The sequence below is a fragment of the Nanorana parkeri genome, unplaced genomic scaffold (assembly GCF_000935625.1).
Source record: "Nanorana parkeri isolate BGI_ZX_2015 unplaced genomic scaffold, ASM93562v1 scaffold162, whole genome shotgun sequence".
Lineage (NCBI taxonomy): Eukaryota > Metazoa > Chordata > Amphibia > Anura > Dicroglossidae > Nanorana > Nanorana parkeri.
The window spans coordinates 209,398-233,183 of NW_017306430.1; the positions used below are offsets into that span (position 1 = coordinate 209,398).

The window sequence follows — 23,786 nt, forward strand, 5'->3', positions numbered from 1 at the left end:
TAAGCCACATTTTGTTTCAGAAAAGAGTTTTGAGAATTCATTCAATTCAGCTCTATATGTTTCAAATTATTAACAATTTTCTTATTTGTCTTCATTCTATTTTCAGTAACAGGAAGTTAAGAACAGCCGCAAACTACTTCATAATGAATTTAGCAGTGAGTGACTTGCTCATGTCATCCACTCAAGCACCTATATGTTTTCTGAACAGCTTCAACCGCCAATGGATTCTTGGAGAAAGAGGTACTAAGCCAATTTGTAATGGATATCTCTTTACTAATATAATAAAAAAATTCAGGTCGAAACCAAACAAATAGATAGGTACTAAGCCAGTTTGAAATGTATCTCTCTGCTACTCTCAAAAAGCAAAGAAAACATTTCAGATGGGAATACCATTTTAAGTAAATTATTATATCACCATGAACTAACTACCTGTTACTATACTGCTTGTAACCAAAAGTCTGCTTGTATCTATAGTTCTGCTTTGCAGGTCAGCTAAGCTCATATGTATCAGTTTTGGTCATTGGCCATGCTGGTACTAAATTGTTGTAAATGTGTTAGCCATGGTTTATGAATAGACTATTTTTATTCTGTAAATGCCTTCCTTGCTGGCATCTTCTGACGTCACTCATTTCTTCTTTGGCAGCTTCTTGGACTGCCACTGGCACTCCATCGATTTGACTGTATCAAAAAGCTGCTTCTGAAAGTGACGTCATGAAGATGGCGGAGGACATTTCCATTTAGATTAAATACAAAAGGTATGTTACCTTTGTGGGTTTCATAACATAATAATACATGGTACAAGAGTGGTTAAACATTGCAATATATATTTTATTCACTGTATGTAAACTTTTGGACTTACCTTACCTTCTCAAAGGGGCCCCAACACCATAGGGGAGACATCTCCAGGTGCATACTTATATCTATGGATAGTTTTCACTGTCCCTCTGGGAACAGAAGAAGATACTGACTGTTTTTGCTCACCTACTCCTCCTCCTATGTATGATAAAGCTATATCACTACTGACCTAGGCACCTACTTTGTGCTTTTTATCCAAACTCAATATATTTTTCAAAGCCTGGTTTGCTCCACACACCATGATTATAACAGATATTTTATAATTTGTTATAGTAAGATGCATTACATTTTTATATATATTTTCTGTAAATGTTAGTGCTTTCTACATTGTGCATAGTTTATTTTTTTAGGTATATTGATTTATTAGCTAGTGATTCTCAGCATGGATTTTATTTTGACAACAGATTTATTTGTAAAATACATGATGTTTAAATATATATACAGTCAAGTTAAAAACATTATCCAGATAAAAATCCTATCCCAAGGCGTAACGCCCCCCTAGACCCCATTGACACATCTCATTTATTCTATTCAATTTTTAATTGCTTATATTTGACAATATCCATGATTGATTTCAATTTCCATGGTTATCCTCTTTAATGTCATGCTTATGTTGTACAATGGGTCTAGCCTTCAACGCGTTTTGCCAATTGGCTTCTTCAGGAAGTTTAGGAGAACGCCTATAGCATATATCTAGTGACCAAACAAATAAATAATATGACTACATTTCATACCCAGTAAAAATACAATGTGAACATCCAATTGCTATGTCATATGGTCAAATATATATACCATGTTTCCTGGAAATTGGTGGTGAGTCAGTCCACCGATTTGAGGGCTAACTTCCATAATCCCAGAGAGGCAGAAAGAGGAGAGGGACACAAACAGATGGCTGAAATGAGGGAATCGGATGGCCCTCAATATAAACCTAACAGGGGATGAATAATAACCACACCTACAATAATAACAGTAAATGAAGGCTCTTACAATACATATAGAAACTACCCTATATATGCTATCAATACTAATATGTCCATATTTCTAATATCAATGCAAGGTATAAAGGTATAAACCTTTGCACGTTGGAGAAACTCCATTTACTTTAATAAAGTTGAACTGATAATAATGTCATCAAATATATAGGGTAGAAAAATAGAGCTGCTTGATATTTACCTAGTTATCTATACACATACCTTCAATTTCATAAACTACACAGTAGAATATGAACAATGCTTATTACTACCAGAAATTACAAAACCTTCTTAAAAATATAAACACATGTAAATGACTTTTGACATTTTTTAGTGAGCATATGACTCTAATGTGCTCTTTCCCAGGGCAGTGATTTGAGAGAAGCAGAATCTGATTGTTACTACCTGGTCTATTACTTAAAAACAATTTATGCAATTGGCCCCTGTCTAGTCGTAGATTAGAAGATGAATTATTCCCCTGGTCTCCTAATCTACAGTAGTTAGAAGTATGCATGCTCCCATTCAAAAAACAATCCTTTATTGAAGTCAATATCATTGACTTTTTTCAGGGACTTAAGTACAGGAAAGGATTACAATTTTTAGCCCCCCCCCCCCCCCCCCCCCCCCCCGCAAAAAAACCCCCCCGAGTGGCAATTATAAATCTGTTCTCCTTTTTATATTCTGGTAAAAATATACATTTTTGTCTTGATTGTTTTTTAGGTCACCTCCATTTCTTGCTATTTTTTTTTATTTGTTTACAGAACTCTTTTGGAATAAAAGTACAACACTTTCTTTTTTTTTTAAACTGTGTGTAATTTTCATTTGTGTATTTGTTTAATCCCTAGCTTGTAACATCTATGCATTCTGCGGGGCTCTGTTTGGAATAACGTCTATGATGACTTTATTGGCTATTGCTCTTGACCGCTATTTGGTAATCACCAAACCCCTACAATCCATACAATGGTCATCAAAGAAACGAACACTACAAGTAATTGTTCTTGTCTGGCTGTATTCATTAATGTGGAGCATAGCACCATTACTTGGCTGGAGTAAGTTGAATAATTTGAACAAGTAGCATTAAAGAGGCACTCAGACTGATTAAATTCTCACGGATAAGCCAGAGACATAATTCGAAAAAGGGATTTAATATTGTGTAATGTTACTGAAGATTAGTAGACTAGCTGTTTGGGATATTACATTACTTACAAAGCCTTTGAATTCTGTCACATTATTTTTTATGAATATATTTTTTTTTCTTCTTGTGATTTAAAGGAACATGACTTATAAATGGAAACCCCTGTCTACTTTTAGGCAGTTTTAAATGCTTATGGCAATGTTAGGTAATTTGGTTAATGGTTGCAATATAGGAAATGCAAGAAAGTTACTACACATGGAGATTTTTTAACTTGGTGAGGAAATGTACTAACAATGCATTCTAACCAGCCCATCATAGTAAGGCTGCCTTACTATCCAAAAGAAACATATCACAGAAGCAGGCATGCTTTAACCTTATCAGGAAGTGTTGGAGCTTTTCCCTTCAGGACAGCCTGGCAAATCAGACAACTCTAGGTACCTGACACCAGATTTTATTTTAATAATTTTAAATCTCTTACTAATGCTGTAGTTTGGTTAATTAGGACTGCTGCTTTGGATTTATGTAGACCTAATATATTCTTTTCCTTAGGTTCTTATGTACCTGAAGGTTTGATGATATCATGTACATGGGACTATACAACAGCCACAACAGCAAACAAAAGTTACACTATGATGTTATGCTGCTTTGTGTTCTTCATTCCGCTGCTTGTGATTTCACATTGTTATCTACTAATGTTCCTGGCAATTAGAAGTACAGGCAGGTAAGAGACCATTCCATCCATTATTAACTTACCATATACCGTGTTTCCCCGAAAATAAGACACTGTCTTATATTTTTTTTAGCTCAAAAAAACACACTAGGTCTTATTTTCGGGGTAGGTCTTATTTTTGTTTTTAATGTATAACAATCCAAAGTTAATGCAAATCCAAATTGAATAATCCAAAATGGCAAAGTTAAGAATAGGGTAATCAGGGCAATAAGGGGTGCCCTACCTTTCCAAGAGCAATTTGGTAATAAGAAAAAGCGAAGCTTACTTTCACTATAGATTCCTCACAGGCCGAGTGCATTTGGTATCACTCCGCCTGTTGCAGGAGCCGGGGGTATAGAGGAAACATCGGCTTATGCGGGTGTGCTCCCTGCGCTGCCGCCTCGCTTCCTCTAGCGCTGGCTTCATTGGCACTGCTGATTCTCTCCTGCAGCTATTCAAGTTCCCCCTCAGGCCTTAGCGGCCATGGGAATGGTCACAACTAGGTCTTATTTTCAGAGTAGGTCTTATATTTTAGCAATTCCCAAAAATGGTACTAGGTCTTAATTTCGGGGTAGGTCTTATTTGCGGGGAAACAGGGTATGTACATGACATGAGTTATCTGTACAATACTTGATCTCTGTTTTATGTTTAATTGAAAAGCTTATTTTCTGTTTTGCTTGGTATGGGTTTAGCGCTGAGCGAAACTTTTATATCCCTCAATATTTTGGTGAAATTCTGCCATTTTGGCAAAATGCATGCTGAACACAGCGACTTCCTGTGGTTTTTAAAGGTGTAGTAGGTTTTAATGTGCTCCTGAGGGATACAGAAGCAACTATCCTGAACCTCTCAATTTCCTCAATTATTTTAGTTTTTTTCAGAGAAAGGAAAACCAGAAAGTAAAAAAGTATTCAACTTATTTCCATTTAACCAAATTAACTCAAAAAATGTTCCCTTAAGATCACAATCAAGGGATCACTTAGCATCTGATCCCTTTTCTTCCACCAATACTCATCCCTTTGAACATTAGATAGACATATTTCTCAGTCACTTTCCAATTAATACCCAAAAACTCTCTCTAGCATATCCATGAAAAAAATTCTACATTATTTACACTTAGGGAATTTTTTTTTATTCTGACACGGAGCCGTGTCAGAATAGAAAAAAAAATTACAAAAAATGTTTGGCCATAGGAATGCACTGCTAGATTCGGCTTGTGTCAGAATATAAAAAAAAAGAAAAAGCAGTGTTTGTCTCCTTTTCGTTTTCTTTTTTTTGTTTTTTTTTTACGGCAGCAGAACCGCCGGCCAATAGAAAACAGTTGGGCGGAGATAGCTGTCACTGCTAGCTCTGCACAATCATTTTATTTTTATTTTTTTCTCAGCGGCATTCGGCTATTCACTCACTGCTGTTCGGCATCTATAAGAATAGACAGAACAGCAGCGAGTAGCCTGCCGGAGGTTTCGGCTTAGTCGATCCAGATGTTCGGCCGACCCGAAGCCACCCGATGTACGGCTGATTTCAGCCGATATACGGCTGAAATCAGCCGTACCAGCACTTAAAAAAAAAAGTATCAGCACTTCGCTTTAGGTTGGTCATTCACTCTGCTGCCTACGGCAGCTTAGTGAATAGACCCCTCAGTAGCTTACCTACTGGGTTTTTTAAATGTCCTTTTCTGTTGTTGCTGTTCAATATCATGCTATACAATAACTTTTAATTGTTCTGGCTCTATGATTACTATTGGTAACTAAAAACCACATTTTATTTAATAGCATCAGACTGAAACAAAAAAGAAAAAAACATAATTAAAAAGAATATTCTGAGATTTGATTGCCCACTAAGTTAATTTAAAATATTCAGCACTGTGGCATATTGGCCATGACACGACTTGAACTGTTCTGCAGGGACCTACCCTGCTTTTTGCTGCCTTCAACATGAGTCTGTCTCTGAAAGTACAATTTATGGCATCTTTATTGATCTAGGAAAGGTGATCTACAATGTCTCTAAGTTGCATGATACACCAGCTGTAGCTGTAATTCATTTTTGGTGGTGTTACATACTGTTTATTGCCAGCTGAGCATTATACCAAGCCACAGCTTTGATAATTAGATAACTACTTGTCATAAAGATTAGCAGGAATGCACTATTCCAAATAAGGGAATTATATGAAAAATTGTAAGAAAGTAGGACTTCTAAGAGTTGTTTCTTAAAAGTGGTATTTAAAAAATGTTTTATCTTGTATCCTTATTGTACATACAAATTAAAAACACAAACATATTTGCTTACTTTTCTATAGAATAAGTATGGAAATAGGGGCTGTCATTATGTTATATGTATATTTGCAATATAATATATACTGTATTATCAACTACTAATGAGATAGACGATTAGAAATTGAATAAGAAATAATCTGTAATGGAGATATTATAAATAATTAATTGAAATAGATTATTTAAAGAGTACCTCAGCACAGAGCCATAGCTAGCTCCTTTTGCACCCGAGGCAAGAAAAAAATGTGCCCCCCCAACAGGCATATGATGTCACCCAAAGCCGCATGTGCTGCGCCATGGGATGTCATGTGCCCCGCCTCCAGGATGTGTTTTTTAAATTTTATTATTTTTTATTATTTCTTTTTTATTATTTTTTTATGTTTTTTTATTTAATTTTTTACTGCTGGGGGGGCTTTGGGGAAATATTGGGGGTCTAAACATCCCCTGATATTTCCATTTTAAAATAGAAAAATAAATGTAGGACATAAAGTACTCAATCTTTTTTTTCTGCAGACTCTGTTCTAAATGAAAGGAAAGTACAGAGGCTTCCCATTAATTCAGAAAATATTTAATATCAACCAGTTTCTGATTGGAGAGAAGCCTCAATACAAAGTGCAACAAACCATTGAGAAGCTCATGAATGAACAGGAAGTGATGTAAAGCACTTCCGGTTCATTCATAACCGGGGACACATAGTACTGTGTACCCAGTTATTTACAAAGTGCCATCCGTGGTCACTTCTAGCACCCACCTGGCTTTAGCGGGTTGAAGTATACCGGTAAGGAGTGCAGCAAGACAATCTATATATCACAGTTATTTTCAAACACTGGAGTGATCAGCCGCTGTCACAGCAGCATGGCCTCAGTCGCCTCACCCTTGCTACGGCCCTGTCTCAGCAACTGAACTATGCTTAACATTTCCAGATATAAATAATGAGAAATATGTTGATACAGTTACTGGCTGAAAAGGCACAGTGAAAATACATTGCATTCTTCATAATAAAATATTTAAAAGGCTATGTTTGATTTTAATAGTCACCATAAAATTGAACATTATGTTGCTTTAACCTAAAAGATACAATAGTAGAGTCACAAGGTAAAACTACAAGTTACCGTTTAGGAATGGCAATAATTGTTAGTGTTGTTTTCCTCAGGAACGTACAGAAGCTTGGATCTTGTGGAGGTCAATCCTGCATGTCCTCAACTATGAAAAATGAATGGAAAATGGCCAAAATAGCTTTTGTTCTCATTACTGTCTATGTTTTGTCTTGGTCACCTTATGCGTGTGTTACACTGATTGCATGGGCTGGGTAAGTAGCTAACTTGTCCTAAAGAGGAATTTTACCCATATCTTTAAAATAACAATAAATACACGTTTAGAAATGTTTAGCAATGACAATCTACAAACACATACTTCTAGATAATTGCTGGCTTTTTATTCTTTGCATACCTTATTTTTCTTTTTCTCCCCAGTCTTCTCACAGTGGCCATTTTGACTAAGGGCAGCTTACTAGATCTCCCTTTACTTCCTGGAACTCTGGCACCTGTGACTAGGACATGTGACCATGTACATCCTCTCAGGGAGGTAAATGTCTTTCCCTGAGATCTTTTGAGAACACAGATGAGATTTCCCAGCAGTGCTCTTCTGATGTTACCTTCCCAGGATGTAATACTTGGGCATGATTACATAATGTGTGCCCAGATGGACCAGGAAGTAGTAAAAAAGAAATTGAAGTAAAAAAAATATGTTTACCCAATGAATGTAAGATGATTTCATAACAGCGTGCAGAGCTGCATTTTGATGTGATTTTTAGTGAAAGGGGTTAAAGGTCTACTTTAACTATTTGTGTTCAGGCTGCCTCTTAAAACGGCACAGGGAGAGAGGCCATTCATTCCAGTGTTATTTTAAAATGGCATTTTTAAATATACTTTTGTACTATTTCTTCCTAATAAAACTTACATATAGGTATCCAATTCTACTATTAAAGCCCTATTTTTCATGTGAAAAACAATGTAAGACATGTTAGGATAGACTACACAAGCTTAAAGATATAAAGAGCAGAACTAAGGGGGTTATTCACTATTTAGCCGAAGGATACAGCCATAGCTTCGGCTGATCCTTCGGCTCTCTTCAGCCGAACCGAAGGGGCTATTCACAATTTGGGTCTTTACTGCAGATATCTTCAGTTGTTTGTTTGTGGCTCTTTCTGCCTCAAAGTAGAATTAAACCTTCTTTTTTTTTGCATATATCTAGCAAGCAGTAGATATATGCAAAAACATTTTAAAAAAATACCAGGTTATTATTTACCTCTGTCTGCGCCGCTCGCTCCCGTCCGAAGATTTGAAGATTCTCGAGTGGTTATGAAGGATCATTGGGCGGGCGCATGCTCAGTAAAAATCTTCGGCCGGGAGAAGAGGAGAGCCATAGGGTATGTCAATGCACGCAGCCTGGCAGTGTGCACGTGCACAGACACCTTGGACACAGAAGACACAGCAGTCAGCGCTGGATAAGAGACCAACACCAGCGCTGAAGGGACTGCTGAAAATTACTGGAAAGAAGAAGATCAGATCAAGAGGCATCATTTAAGGATTTAAGGTAAGTCCTTAAAGCAGCATGGGGGGGGCGTGACTTTAATGCCAATTTAACTTTTGTCCTCGGCAAGTGAAATGCTTGCTTGATCAGGGTTAAGATCAGGTGATTGATGCGGCCGTTGCAGAATATTCCACTTGTTTGCCTTAAACTCCTGGGTTGCTTTCACAGTATGTTTTGTGTCCATCTGTAGAGTGAAGCGCCGCCTAGACATGTGCATTCGGATTCGGACGAACCTGCAAATCAATGAAAATCTGTTGATTCGGCAGTTCATCCAAATCCGAAATAATGAATTTAATATATGCCCGAATATACTAAAACGATATTCGGGCATGCATAAATTGTTTTTCAGAACACGCTGGCGGCCATATTGGCCACCAGCGTGTTCTCGCATGCCCGCCTCCATCCACCTCCATCACATGGCGGTGACGTCACACGCTGAATGAGCGGTGGCCACCGCACGTTCCACACATGCGCGCCGCCATTTTGGAATAGATCTTGGTATACACCAAGATGGCGGCGCTCGAATGTGAGCCAATATGGCCGCTGTTCGTTCTGCAGTTTCAGTGTGCGGTTTCGGATTCGGAGGCTCGTTGCCTCCAAATCCAAAACAACATTAAAATATGTTTCCTTTGACGAAACGAATGAAACCGTTTTTCGTTTTCATTCGTTTCGTCTGTAAGCAATTTTTTTTGCTGTGCACATGTCTAGCGCCGTCCAATCAACTTCGCTGAATTTGGCTTAATCTGAGTAGAAAACACTTTAGAGTTCATCCAAATGCTTCTGTCTTCTGTCACATCATCAGTAAACACTAGTGACCCAGCCACTCATGTGCATGCCATCACAGTGTTTCCACTGTTTCCTCCCCTGGCATCAACTCCAGACCTTTAACCTGCTTAATTGATGATGAAATAATGAAGGAGTAGCCCACACCTGTACATGAAACAGCGTTTGAGTCAATTGTCCAATTACTTTTGGTCCCTTGAAAAAGAAGGGACTACAAATTAAACAGCAGTCATTTCTAAATCCTTCCTCCAATTTGGATGTATATACCCTCAACTTAAAGCTGAGAGACTGTTCTTTAAGCCCAGATTATTTTTTTAACTTTAACTTGAATTTAGTTTGGTAAACAGCCAAAATAACAAAACGTGTGTCAGTGTCCAAATATTTCCAGACCTAACTGTATATTCAAAAACCCTACATTTTCTGTATATGCATATGATATAATAATTCATCTCCTGTCTTGATATTTTAGTCATGGGAAATCTTTAACCCCATATTCCAAGACTGTTCCTGCAGTGATTGCTAAAGCTTCTGCAATTTATAATCCTATTATCTATGGAATAATTCATCCAAAGTACAGGTAAGTTAGTTTAGTTATTTTAAACTAACTGACATTGTTTTTAATAATTTTATTCACCTTCTTTTCTCTGATTGGAAGCTGAAGGTGCTTTAGTTTTCAAAATGCTTTATTTGAAAGAGGACTAAAGCTAAACTTTTTTTGGCTTTAGCTCTCTTTTGTGTCACAAGAGCACAATTACTACTGTACTCCTGTGACCAAAACTGAGCAGATAGTGGGATACTGCCCGCTATATGCTGACAGTGAATAGCCGCAGTACAGCTGGGAAAGATCCAGCCCACTGCCTGATTGAGATCTTCTTCCATATCTGTGAGGGTCTGCTTGGGCATCTAGAAATTAGATAGGAGAAGCTGAAGACTCTCTAGGATTCTGTGTGCTTCCTCTGGTGAAGAGATAATCAGGGGAATTAAAAAAGAGTGTTGTTGAGACACACAAGGAAAGTGTCTCATGGTTACAAGGAATAGTGTAATTATTTGTGCCAAATTCATGTACAAGATTGTATAACATTCATGAATTTGGTGCAAACCTGTGAAACTGGCGCTGGCATGTGAGACAAACTTTGGGACAAATGTATGCATAATGATAAATTATATAGATGTGGCTGGTCTCTGTTCAAAGTGTTGCAAATGTGCCTGAGACAGATTTGAGTTGGATCCTCAAGGAATGTGGCACCTGAGGTATGTGACGCATATTGTGACAGGCATATGCAATATGAAGGTGCGACAGACTAGTTAGGCCAAAAAGTACTTGGTCTTACTTTACATCCCTTTTCTTATTAGAGAAGTTTATTTATTGAATATGTCGCAAGCACAGCACCATAATGAAATATGGTGTATATAAGAACTACTTAAATCTGGCACAGAAGTTGGTAGAGGTCTGGAAAATGATGCAGCATGTTTTACAATTTGGTGCAGACATTTATTAGGCTTCAATAGTGGCAGAATTCTGGTGCAAGCGCAATATTGAATTCCCCAAATGTACAATTTACCATTGTGTTGTAATTTGAGCTTAAATGGGAAGCCCCAGGCATATTTAATGTGGTGTGATTTTAGAGTTGACAGATGAGGTAGAGGAAGACTTCTTTTTCATATTATAGTAGGACTATAGATCCAAATAGAGTTTGTATTAGTGGCCCTGGAATGTGAGGTTAGGCTTGTTGTGAGCTTCCAAAAAGATGATATCCTTGGTTTTATGATAGAGAGCTATCACAATTATGTAGTCCCAGAACCAGGTGGATTCTGTCAAACTCCAGCCTTTTAATAGGTATTCCAGGGAGCTCTTGGAATAGTGCCATGACTGTAGACTGAAGGTCTTCAATAATGCTGGGAGGCCTCTGAAGCAAATGCTCCCATGCCTGGTTCAATTTTCAAGATAGAAAATGTTTAAAGCTGATTTTAGGGACTGAATGTACTGCTCATGAGAGTAAATGACTATAAAATCATTGTCCATTTTTGTTTTATAGTAAGTAATTACCTAGTTCGCTGGTCTAGTTAATTTCCACTGATGGACTATGTTACTTGTCAGATGTTACATGCACAATGAAGTTGAGAGGCTAGAGTAATGGACAATTCAGCATTGCCAAGGGGTATTTCAAGGAGATTTCTCCAAACAATTGTTATTAAAAGAGAAATGTTGGGAGAGTAAAATATACTCTTCCCAATACTTAGAGGTGGCGTGGGACACTGCAGCTGTCACACGCCGGCTCTTTATACTGATAACTGAGTGACTGCATGACCACTGATCGTTCAGTTCACAGTCTCCTCCATGCAAAGAGTAGTGACTGTCAATCACCCCCGCTCCCCACAGGGTTTCCCTTCTGACCTCTCTGTTCCTCCAGCGTTTACTGGAGGGACAGACAGGGGAGGGGGCAGACACAGTAGAAGGAAAGGCTAAAAAAAAAATCCACATTTTAAAAATTCTCCCCCCAAGTGCCCTTACACTTGCTGTATACAGTTTGTAAGAAATTACAATGTAAATACCATATTTCCCCTGTTTCCAAGCAGGCACATGACTGCACAGCTTCGGTAACTGTGTCCTGCTGCGTGACTGGTGGGAGGAAACTCTCATCCCCACTGACAATGCCTAGAGCAATGGACGCCGGTGGGAGATGTTACTGTTCAAGGATTTCATGATTGCACAGAAGGGCACATCCATGGGAGCTGTGGTTCAAATTCCAAAGTAAGGATTCATAGCATAAGTTGTTTTTGTGTAGTTAGTTCACTAGAAGCGCTGCGGAGATTATATTATTAGGTATTAACATTGTGATTTAATATAACTTTATACAGTAAGAGTAATAGAGTGAGAACGTTTAAACATGTATTATTTTAGCCTTTCCTTCTACTTTAATTGTTTTTTTTTTTATATAACACATAACCTTAATTAAATGGTGTTTTATATCTGCCTGGATTTCAGCTCTAGTTGTGTGTAGCATCTGATCCACATTATACTACAGATATATAGTAAAAATAGTCCCACTATACTTTACATTGAATCTAAATATATTTATTTTTCCAGGGAAACTATCCACAAGACTGTGCCTTGTCTTCGTTTCCTCATCAGACTACCAAAAAAAGACAGCATGTCAGCATCTAATTTTGAGTCTTCCTTCAGGGCTTCTGTCTACAGTCGACAGTCAACAGTATCAAGGAAAAAAAACAGCTGCATTTCCACAGTTTCCACAGCAGAAACAGTGAGTTGACATTTTTGGAACAAACCATCTAGTGGACTGTGTAGGTATGTTTGTTATAAATAAACAAACATTAGTCTTATTAAACATGAATTGCTGGGTGGAAATGTTTTTGTTGTTCTCTTCCTGACAAAATCAACTGTGTATAGTACATTATAGTCGATCTAAAGCCAAAACGTGTATGTATACAGATATAGTTGTAAAACCCTTGTAACGATTTTGCTACTATTTTTGGAAATTCACCCTCCCTGTTTGTCTTGGTGACCCTTGACAAAGTGATGCTTCATCCAAAATGTTACAGGTGTCAGAAGGCACGACAGGTAAGGGAACATTTTTCAATGGTTTAAGTTCACAGGCAGGGATGAAATTTGGGTTTGGGCAAGCCCAGACCATTCAGCGTTTGTAAGCCTGCCGAACTATTGTGGATGTTGGTGGCCGTTGACCCACCCAAATACCAGGCGCTGCATATTTGGTCTATGATATCACCCCGGGATCCCCAGTCCTATGTTGACATTACTGCAATGCCTGGAATCAGACTCCTATAAATATAGCCTCAAACCTTATAGTATAATATAATGTGAAACATCACATGTTTCTGTGGCTACATGCAAGTTACTTGAAGGTTTGTTCTTTCCTGTTGACACAGGACACCCAGAGCTGCAGTACTTCTGCACAACTTTCTCTTATAGCGAAATCTAAGTGTTCCCAGCTTGCTGAAAATCTTATTCAAGCTGTATTGTGATTTTTACTTTAAATATAACTAAAGGCAAAACTTTTTTTTAGATTTGGATAGAATGGTAGAACCATTGTCAGGTTTTTATTGCTGTCAATGTCCTTTTAAGGGAGATTCCCTTTCTCCAAATGCCCTGGTCAAACACTGTCACAGAGAATGAAAGTAAGGTCAAATCAAACATTTTGAGTTGCCACCAGAACAAGAATAGAGGGGAGATCTTCCAACACGGACACTTGTCCTCGTGACAACTGTCTAAAAGGAGATTTCCCTCACAATGGAAAGATATCCAACTGTATAAAAGGAGATTTCCCTCACATTGGAAAGATATCCAACCGTCTAAAAGGAGATTTCCCTCACATTGAAAAGATATCCTCTCACTTTCCTTTAAGTCTGCAGAACATGAAGAAAAGGCTCCTTAATAAGACACAGAATACAAAAGAAAAACTGACAGTATTTTACTCTCTGCAAAATGAAAAAAAAAACTAGCTTTAGATACAGTGGGGGGAATTTATCAAAACTGGTGCAGACTGAATTGGGAGCAGTTGCACATGGCAACCAATCAGCTTCTCTCTTCAGTTAAGTTTTCATAAATTCCCCCCAGGATACTTTTCACTGTTTACATATTGCTTTTGATACTTGATACAAATACAGATATAGATAAGTGTACAGATATAGATAAGTGACAAAGGTTCCAACCTTTCCCTATCTCACTAAATAAAAGTGTCTTTTTTTGGCTGCATTTGCCACTTTGTATAGATTTTCCTTTGTTGTCTGCCCCTCCCAGCACCAGTGACTGGGAAAAAAAGTAAGGGGGACACAGATACAGAAACAACAGGACTGTCAAAAGTTCTAACCTTTCCCCATTCTTTGCAAAATAAAGAAAAAAAAGTTTTTTGCTTGACTTCCAGTTAACAATATATAAACAATCTCTGGAATACACCTCCTCAGTATTAATATCCATCTCTTACTACACCCTAGAAGTTTAATCTGGATTATCCAAATCCCATCACCTCTGCTGAATGTCATCGTCCTTACTCACTGTATAAAGTGTTCCTTACTTTTTAAAGTGGTATTAAAGTTCAATATGTTTTTCATCTATTTCAAATGCTGACTACATCACTTACAATGGACACTGCCCTTTGATGATTACAGCAGAACTCTGGGAAATCAAATCTTAACCCTAGTGGTGAGGCTACCCCTGCACTGCAAAGGTTAAGTGCTCATTTTGTCTGAGAAGCTAAAATAAAAAGTTATACTCACCCGAACCACAATCCCGGCTGGCTCCTGCATCGCTCCCTCTGGCCTGTCCCCCCCTGCTTTAAAAGTTGTAGCTTCCTGCACATTTAGCTGGTCCTCTGAGCATTCGCCCGGATATTCTGTTTTAGGGTGGCTCCTTTCCCTTGCAGAGTCCTATGGAGTTACACTTGTGTATGCTAGTGTGTGATTTCCCAAACACATAGACACAGCAAGACACTCCCCCGCCTTCTTCATTTCTTCTCCAAGCTAGCAAATGGACAGCTTCTAGAGTCTGCTCAATCCATTGTGATCTTGTACAGGACAGGAAGTTCAGGGAAGCCGAGCTGAGAGAGTTGAAGCCAGCTGTTTAGAAACATGATGACTATAAGTGCTTGGGCAAAGATTTTAGGAAATATTTTGCTGGGCAATGTATGCTTGTTAGATGTGGATTTATTATGAAATTATCTAATTCAGAATAATTCCTCATCAACAAATATTTAGTTGGGGTTTGTAATTTGCATCACTTCTTTGTATTCTATTTGATGTACTTCACTGCGAAAAAATTTAAATCGTTATAGAAATGGGGGATAATAAAAAAAAATTAAATTGGACGTTGCTTCAATACCCCTGCATTGTATAGAAGATCATTTGTTACAGTTACAAGGTAGAGTCATTTCTGTTAAGAACGAGTGCAGTGTTGAATTATAAAAGAGAAAAAGTCAGGAAATACTGACTGCCAAATAGAATAGACAGCCTTTGCTAGTGTCTGTACATTATTCGTCCAAGCCTGAACAAAGCCTGACAAAAGGATCCGAGGAATCCCAAAAGCTTGTATCTTTAAAATCTTAAAGTGTTTTTCCACTTTTGCAGCCCGCTTGGGATAACACCTTTTATATTTGTTACAACCTAATAGGTTGGACTTGATGGACTAATGTCTTTATTCAACCTCAAATACTATGTAACCTATACACATAGCATAAACTGAAAGAAATATTTAAAAATGCTTCTTGAAGTTTTAATTGCTTTTACTTGGGTTAGGCTTTCTTGGCTTCTTAAGGGTAAAACATTTACTTGGCTTCTACTTCTTTGTAATGTTAGGAGGTGTAAGGGTTTCGCATTGTTTTGCATTGCATGTTAATAAATGTAATGAGAGAAACACAATACTAAAAATTCAGTCCTAAGCCTTTCTATAAGGCGCTATAAGGCTCTCGATTCAGACATGTTGCCTGCTGTAACAAAACATCCAAAAGGTAAGACATTATTTTTCTAAATAATCTTTAATTATGTTGTGTGAACAGGAACGCATAACAAACATGTAGATGGTTTTTTTTCAAATTTGGCTGCAAGAGTGGAAATACACTTTTTTTTATTCCATAAACTTTGATAACATTTTTAACTTTTATATCACAACAAAATAAATACACTTTTAGTTAGCCGGTAATGGGTATAATTTAACCTCCAAACTTTCTGTATTAATCAATGGCTAACATGGTACAATACTCTACTATTACTCTTCCAAGACTCATCCACGTTACCAGCCGTTCAGTGTACTCCTCCCCTCTCTGCCAATCCCTACACTGACTCTTACTTGCCCAATAAATAAAATTAAGAAAATACTAACAAATAGCATACAAAGCTTTCTACATTTCTGCCAGCCTCCCCTCAAAATGTCACCTAAACTGTCCTCTCCGTTCCTCTTAGGACCTCCTGCTCTCTAGCTCCTTCGTCACTTCCTCCAATGCTCACTTCCCGGACTTCTCCAGAGCAAATGTATCCCTTTATCTCCTATTCTGTTCGCAATCCTTGAAAACTCATCTCTTCAGGGAAGCCCATCCCACCCCTACATAACTGCCCCTTTACTTCATTCATTAGCTCATCCCACACAATTACCTTTTATATTGCTTGCCCCTCTTACTAGATTGTAAGCTCTTACTAGCAGGCCTCTCCTAACCCTCCTGTTTTGAAACTGTATTGTAACTATACTTACTCTCTTCATTTTGTAAAGTGCTGAACAAACTGTTGGTTTTATATAAATCCTGTACAATAATAATAATAATAATTATAGTATCCAAGGCTAAATCTTACAAAGAAATCACTATGTAGTAGGCAAAGCAATTTTATCCGAAATTAGAAATAGTCAAATCTAAAATTATTGTTGGGAAACAATAGAAAAAAACCTTGAGAAAATATAAAAACACTATCAATATAACATTTATAAGGGGGATCACCTTAACTGCTATGTCCAATTACTACTGACATGCAAGTAATAGAGGGAGGTATAGGGTGCCACCTCCCACACTAGTACATTCTATTGTAACAAAATACAAAGACAGACTTTTTCCATCTTTAGCCGCCAATCAAGGAATAGTTACACTAGGCTGGTTGCTGTATAAAAATGTAAATTCTTTAGTGTAAACACTGCTCCCAAAAATACAATTCAACTTCTTGAAACATACTGTAGGGATACACAGCCTTCCTTAAAACTTCAAACAGTTCTCTGCAGTTAGATTTCTAGTACTCACACAGGTCCTCTTCTTCCTAACCCCGTGGCAGTCGCATTTGTGCTGCTCTATCTTCTCTCATGAGGACAGAAGTTCCTCTTCAATCTGTTGCTCCTCTGTACAATCTCCCTACTCGCTTCTCCCTTTTACTCCTTATATATAGAAGAATGCACAGCCTGAGTGACAAGGCACGCACCTAACAGCGGACGGGGTTGGACCACCCATAAAAGGCTCCTACACACTGGTATAGCAAGATTGCTCTAAAAGCTTTCTTTAACATGTCTGCACAATATCTACTCATTCGTATGAAAAGGCCTTCCATTATTTCTCCCACCAGTGGATAACCTTTTCATTGGAATATATGGACATTGCAACACACATGCAGGTCTGGCACCCCTTGCACTTCATAGTAGTTATCGCTTCTGCCGTGCAGCACTAGGGGTCCCTGGTTCAAATCCTGGTCAAATCACTATCAAGGAGTTTACATGTTCTCCCTGTACCTTCATGGGGTTTTCTCCAGTTACCTCCTACACTCCAAAGACATGTTGGTAGGTTAATTGGCTCCTGTCTAAGTTGGCCCTTGTATCTATGCATGTGAGATAGGGACCTTAGATTTTAGGCTGCTTGAGGGCAGGGACTGATGTGCATGTGCACTGTGTAAAGCGTTGCACAAATTGTCAGCACTATATAAATAACTGTAATAAAATATTGTGTAGGCTAACAAAACAGCCCTATATAGAGTAAAGAAAATGTTGGCTACTACAATTCCTTCTGTAGGGGCAACCAGGAACACCAACCAAAATTTAAGAGGGATCAAAAAGGAGTTAGGCATATATAGCCCTTTATATAGTAAAGGCAATGTTGGCTACTGCAATTCCCCCTGAGCGGTCATCTAGCAACCAGGAATACCAACCAAAATTTAAGAGGAATCAAAAAGGAGTTAGGTATATACAGTAATATAGCTTTATAAAAGGAACTTATGAAAAAGTGCCTAGGACTAATTATGACAGTAGAGTAAGAAGGCACATCATCTAGTTTTTTACCTTAAATTTTGCCTTGCCTGAGAATCTTTGGGTGATTTATAGATAATGCTGGTAAATAAAGGAGAATCAAGTCAGAATAAAGATCTTTGATTTTTTTTTCTCATTTATATTCATGTATATTTATATTAATGTATTGGCATGAACAGGCTTTAGACTTTCAAGCCTCCACAGCTGTAGCTAACACGAATTTCCATTTGTTCTATTGTATGGTGCACATGGAGGAACATGTTTCTTGAAATAAGCAATTACTGAAGAGGTAATAGTCTCAAATCCCTATTCTTGCAGTTATCCATGTTGATCAATTAACAGCATGCTAGATAACTGCTCAGTAAAATAAAATGAAGAGACTGTGATGTGAAATTGCATCTTCTTCATAAGAATGTCTGTGGTTTTCAGTTTGTATTGATTTACAGCTCCTGAACACGCAGCCATTGATTTGATAGTTTTACTATCATGTAGATGCTGGTGCCCCTAAGACTAAAACAGACATATTTTTTTAGGAAATAATGCATATTACTCAATGTTTGGAGACCCTGCTTTCTTGAAGATGCTTCTGTCTGCTGAAATTAATCAACAGCTGCTTGCTCCTAGCTAAAACATTGGATATTGTGACATCCAACCAAAGATGTGCTGGAAATAAACATGTTCTAGTGTAGACAGATTGTGGAGATATTTTTGGATTTATGAAAGAGGACATCAAGTCAAAGCTAATTAAAATTGTATCGTGTGCTGTTGCTGGATTGTCACTTATTTAGGATAAGTATTCTACTTAGCCGGGATGTCAGCCTAATATTACTGTTCTTAATTTCATGCAGTGTATAAATGTAATAGGTTGCATTTTCCTTGATAACCAGTAAAAATACAAGATTTTGAATTAGTATAATACATTCCGGCATGCAAAACTATATACATTACCTTGAACCACTCCTGCCACATGTGGGAAACAACTTTTTTGTATAATCTGATTACTGGTGAGCAAACCTAGCAAAGTTCAGTTCGTTTGATGTTCGAAGAACCCAGTGGGAAGTTCACAAACACCGGACATAGCATTCAACCCCATCAAAGTCTAAGGGAGCCAAATTGTATTTGTTATGGTCTTTTTCAAGGCTAATTTGCAAGCTTTTGTTGAAAAGGGGCATAGGTAGATGGTACAATCACAGCTAAATGACAGATCCCTGCTGGCTTCTGTTTGTCAACAGGTCATGATCATATTTGGTATGTGATGTCATCTAGAATCCCAGACCTGTTTGTTTACATACAGAAGCTGGCTGGGGATCTGTCTTTGTGATGGGAGTAGTGCTGGGTGAACATTGTCAGGCTAGGCAGGTTAATACCATTGGGTGGCATGTCATCATGATTGACATGAATCTACAGTATATCGCTGGACGATGTGGCTTACATACGGGGACTTTTTTTAAAAAAAAATATTTTCTTCATGGTGTGGGTGTCTTTTATATTTACTTTTTTTGTAAATGAGTAACAAGGGGTAATAGATACCCCATACTCATTCACCTGCAGGGCGAGTAGATATCTGGGGGCCCATTTATTCTAATTAGTCCACCCTCCTCCCTCCACAACTCTTCCGGGAGGTAGGATGTGGGCATGGGGCCCTTCTCCCCTCAATATTTGATGCCATGCAAGATACCCTCCAATGTTGAAAGCACATGGCCTGGAATGGTTCAGGAGATTTCCTAATGTAATTTCAATCATGTTGTAGATCCAAGTCATTCACTCCCTGTCCAGTTGACCCATCAAAACGATGACCTGCTGCAGGAGGATGTTCGCCCACTGCTACTCCTATTACAAATGACAGATCCCCAGCATGTACACAGAACAATTCGAAGCACATTGCTGTTTTTGCACATTTGTACATTTGCACACGGAACTTACCGTTCACCTGTTACCCGAGAGGGACAGTTTGGATCAATCTCAAGTACACTGCTATTTTTTGCACATTTTTATATTTGCACATGGAAACCACCTTTCACTTGGATTTTTTAAGCATTGGACACTGATTTTGACGTTTTAAACATTGTTCGTTTATTTATTCCATCTGAATGAATTTTAGTGGTTTTAATTGATTTTTGTATTTTGGTTAGACTGGTTATATCTATATTTGTTTATGAAGCTAGTCCTGTTTTATACTTTTATATTAGCTTCCATACTGACCTCGCCAGAATCAATTATAGCTTATTTTTTTGCTCATAGAGCTACCTTTAGCGCTTTGTTTCTTTTGATCATGTACACAAACAGGCCTGGGATTATGGGTGACATCCAGATAGGCTCATAACTATTTTGGCCAATGATTTATTTATTGAAATCTGCTCTCTAGGGGCTGGAATACAAAAGATAAGCTCATTGGATCCTTGATCCTGCGGCGGTCAGCACTCACCTCTCTCCCCCTCCACTCTGGCTGTGATACGTCTCTTGGCATGCTCATGTCTAATGCAGGTCCATTTACTGCAGGGCATGATCTAGCAGCCAGGTGGGATCGAGAATCTGGTGAGTGAGTATATCTTCTTTAATCCAACCCTTAGGCACAAAAGAGGAGTTAACCCTAGCAGTCTGGGGGAAACCCCACTACAAAGGGTTAACTTTGTTAATTCCTAGAGTTCTCTAAAGCGGCAGGCCACCCAAATTGGTTTAGTTCTCTTTTCTGTTCTTGTCTATCTGAGAGCGGGGTTTGTCTGTCAGTTATTGTTGAATAGCTGAAATAGTTTATTTGTAAATAGCTTCTTAGGATTTGTACCAGAAACATAATTTTAATGTAATTTTAGGCAATACAAATTGCAGAAAAAAAATATTTTGCAAAAGGGAACTGAGAAATTATTAGCTACCTTGGTTTACAGCCTGAACATTTTTATTCACTGAAAACATGCACCTATGTTACTTGTTCTGAGTAAACAGGTTTAACCATACCTAATGAGACAGTCACTTTATATAAGCCTGACAGAATTTGTAACCATTCCATGCTCTACTAATAAAAGTCTGTCCATTGCTGGTTGTGCCCCTGATTTTTCTCAATATCAGTCTGGGTGACCTTGAAGGAGGTGATATGAACTCTAACCAGTAAGGACGCAGTAATAATCCAACAGAGGCTCTGACCCTTCTCTACTCTTCCACCAAAAACAATGTTTATCCTTTTGTAGGGCACACATTTTTAGAAAACAGAAATAATATTCTCAACAAAACTGAAAAACTTTAAGCTACAGACAAAACGTTCTCTTGTTTCTATAAAAAAATTAATATTTAATTTGGAAAATAGAGCTAGCCTGCTCTGGTGTTTTATATACCCCCGCACCCGTTTTTTTCATTAGTATGCTTTATTATGCTAATATTATGATTCCTTGTCCCACTATAGTTTAATTAATTTTACTTATGTTATCTATAATATAGATAAATTTGCAACAAAAATCATATTTATTGGCTCTCTTGCATGCAGCTCTCACACTCTCATGTTTCACGTGAAACCGTTAACATTTCATAGAGCAATACTAGCAGGTTCATATTGTAAAACCCAGATTCGGTCTTCAGTGTTAAAGGACCATTATGAAAACTATTACATTCTTATAGCTGTGTGTGGTTAATGGATGCAATTATAGTATTCGGTATATGGATTCCTTTTTTTTCACCTTTATTTATAATTGCCTCCACATTTACATGTACAGTAGAGGAAGCTGTCCAGGAAAATGGACAGTAACACTATGGACAAACTGTAGTATGCCCAGGGCTGATTACATTTTTATACCATTTCCATAAAAAGAAAACATTGTATATCTCACCTGGTAGTGTCATAATTATTATCTTTCAATGTCACCTGGCAGTGCCATAATTTGTCTCTTTCAATGTCACTCTCATTCTTAATGGACAACTTGATCGGCATCTAACTGTGGAGCAAAGTTTAAATATTGGTATGTGAAACGTATGTGGAGTTCATGTGCAGTTATCAAAAAACTATTATTTTATGTGATAGTGATCTTTTAAAGCAGAACCGCAGGTGCAAGATAACCAAACATGTAAACTTAAGATGCTAATAGAGAAATTAATCTGCTGCAAATTACTTGTAATAATGTTCATAGAGAGGCTTATTGGTTTATAGTAGGCACCAATGGATTTCTAATTGCTCAATACTGATCACTCTACTGCTTTTTAGCTGCAAATAAAGACACATTTATAAACAGCTGAACTTGAGCAAGCATTTAAGGAAAATCCAATGTTAAGGGTATAGTGATTTAGGGACTATATAGATATATGAGATCCTGATAGAAGGAAGAACTGCATGCACAAAAATGGAAAATAAATATAGACAGTCAGGGTCACAGAAACACTATCTGATAATGTATTCTGGATTTTGGACTTCCAGTAACTTTCAATTCATTTAATTCTTAGTCTGCAGACAGATACACCTTGTCTTCATTTCTGAGAAATACCCAGAGCAAAAATTGTTTCAGCACACATTATATACATTTATTTGACACTTCTTTGTGGTATTACATTCATTCTTGACTACATAAATAGATAAAACAGTTACTGACAAATGCCATGCCACATAAAATAAACAGAGTGCTTGCTTAAAAAGGATTGATTTCAAGTTGCATTTGATAAGATAGCTCACATCAATGTTTCATCAAACACAGCAATATGAAAGTATGGTAATATCTCTTGCCAATGGGAACTCCGGATTGAGGATAGAGATTCTAAAACTGTCACAAATACATCAATCATGAAAAACTTCCTTTATTTATTTTACTATACTGATGATGGCAAAATATAGACAGCGCTAAATTAAATAAATTAACCAGAGTGCAATACAGTATTACAATAGTGCATAAAAAACAATGAATGTGGGAAATGGCAAAAATAAATTGAAAGCAGCGTAGTCCATTGAAAAGTGTAAACGGAGATTGTCAGTTCATGATAATGGTGATGCCTGTAATCATGCACCACCAATTATTTCTGTGCTCTATCACTAGTGTCATTTCATATAAATCGTAGGATTCATCCACCATACAAGTGTGCTGCCTCTTGGCACACCCCCATTGAGGGTTAACTCACCAAATAGTTATGCCCTTATTATGAACAAGGTCTAATGCACTTTATTCCCATCTGGGGAAACTAGCAACTTCTCTAGAGCGATATTCAATTTCCAGTCACTCCAAACCAATTGTATCAGGAAAAATACTTTATTCAAAGTGTAAGAACAGTAAAACACTTACACTGAGTGGTCAGATTATTATGACCACCTGACGTTTCTAGGCAAATTAGCTATAATTTTGCGCTGAAGTTGCTAGAGGGCCAGACCATTATAAATAGGGAAGCATGTTGTTTACCACGACAGTAGAAGTGATTTTTTTTTCTGAAGATACGGGTAAACAACGCGACTTAACAGCCTTTGAACGTGGGAGGATTGTTGGCGCTCGGAGCCATGGAGTGAGTATCAGCAAAACAGCAGAATTCGTTAAATGTTCAAGAGCAGCTGTTGTTAAAGTGTTTAAAGACTGGACTGTCAGCCGAAAATCTGGGTCTGAACGTGCGAATTGTGGCCGTCAGCGACTAGTCAATATTAGGGCAGAACGGAGAGTGGCAAGACTGGTACAAGACAACAGAAGGGCAACAGTGCAGTGTCAGATTCCTTGCATCACCTTTCAACATCTCATGGAGTCACGAGGCGGCCCAACAAAGTCATCTCGTGGAGTCATCT

At 37.8% G+C, this 23,786-nt stretch overlaps 1 protein-coding gene across 1 annotated transcript in view; it reads left to right on the forward strand.

The window, feature by feature from the left end:
- Positions 1-23,786, forward strand: part of LOC108785432 (melanopsin-B-like) — a 43,063-nt gene that overhangs the window by 10,476 nt on the left and 8,801 nt on the right. The window contains exons 4-9 of the mRNA XM_018554495.1: positions 107-240; positions 2,672-2,875; positions 3,511-3,682; positions 7,091-7,246; positions 9,782-9,889; positions 12,401-12,575. Of these exons, the coding sequence (XP_018409997.1) occupies positions 107-240; positions 2,672-2,875; positions 3,511-3,682; positions 7,091-7,246; positions 9,782-9,889; positions 12,401-12,575 (949 nt within the window). The remainder of the gene's footprint in view (positions 1-106; positions 241-2,671; positions 2,876-3,510; positions 3,683-7,090; positions 7,247-9,781; positions 9,890-12,400; positions 12,576-23,786) is intronic.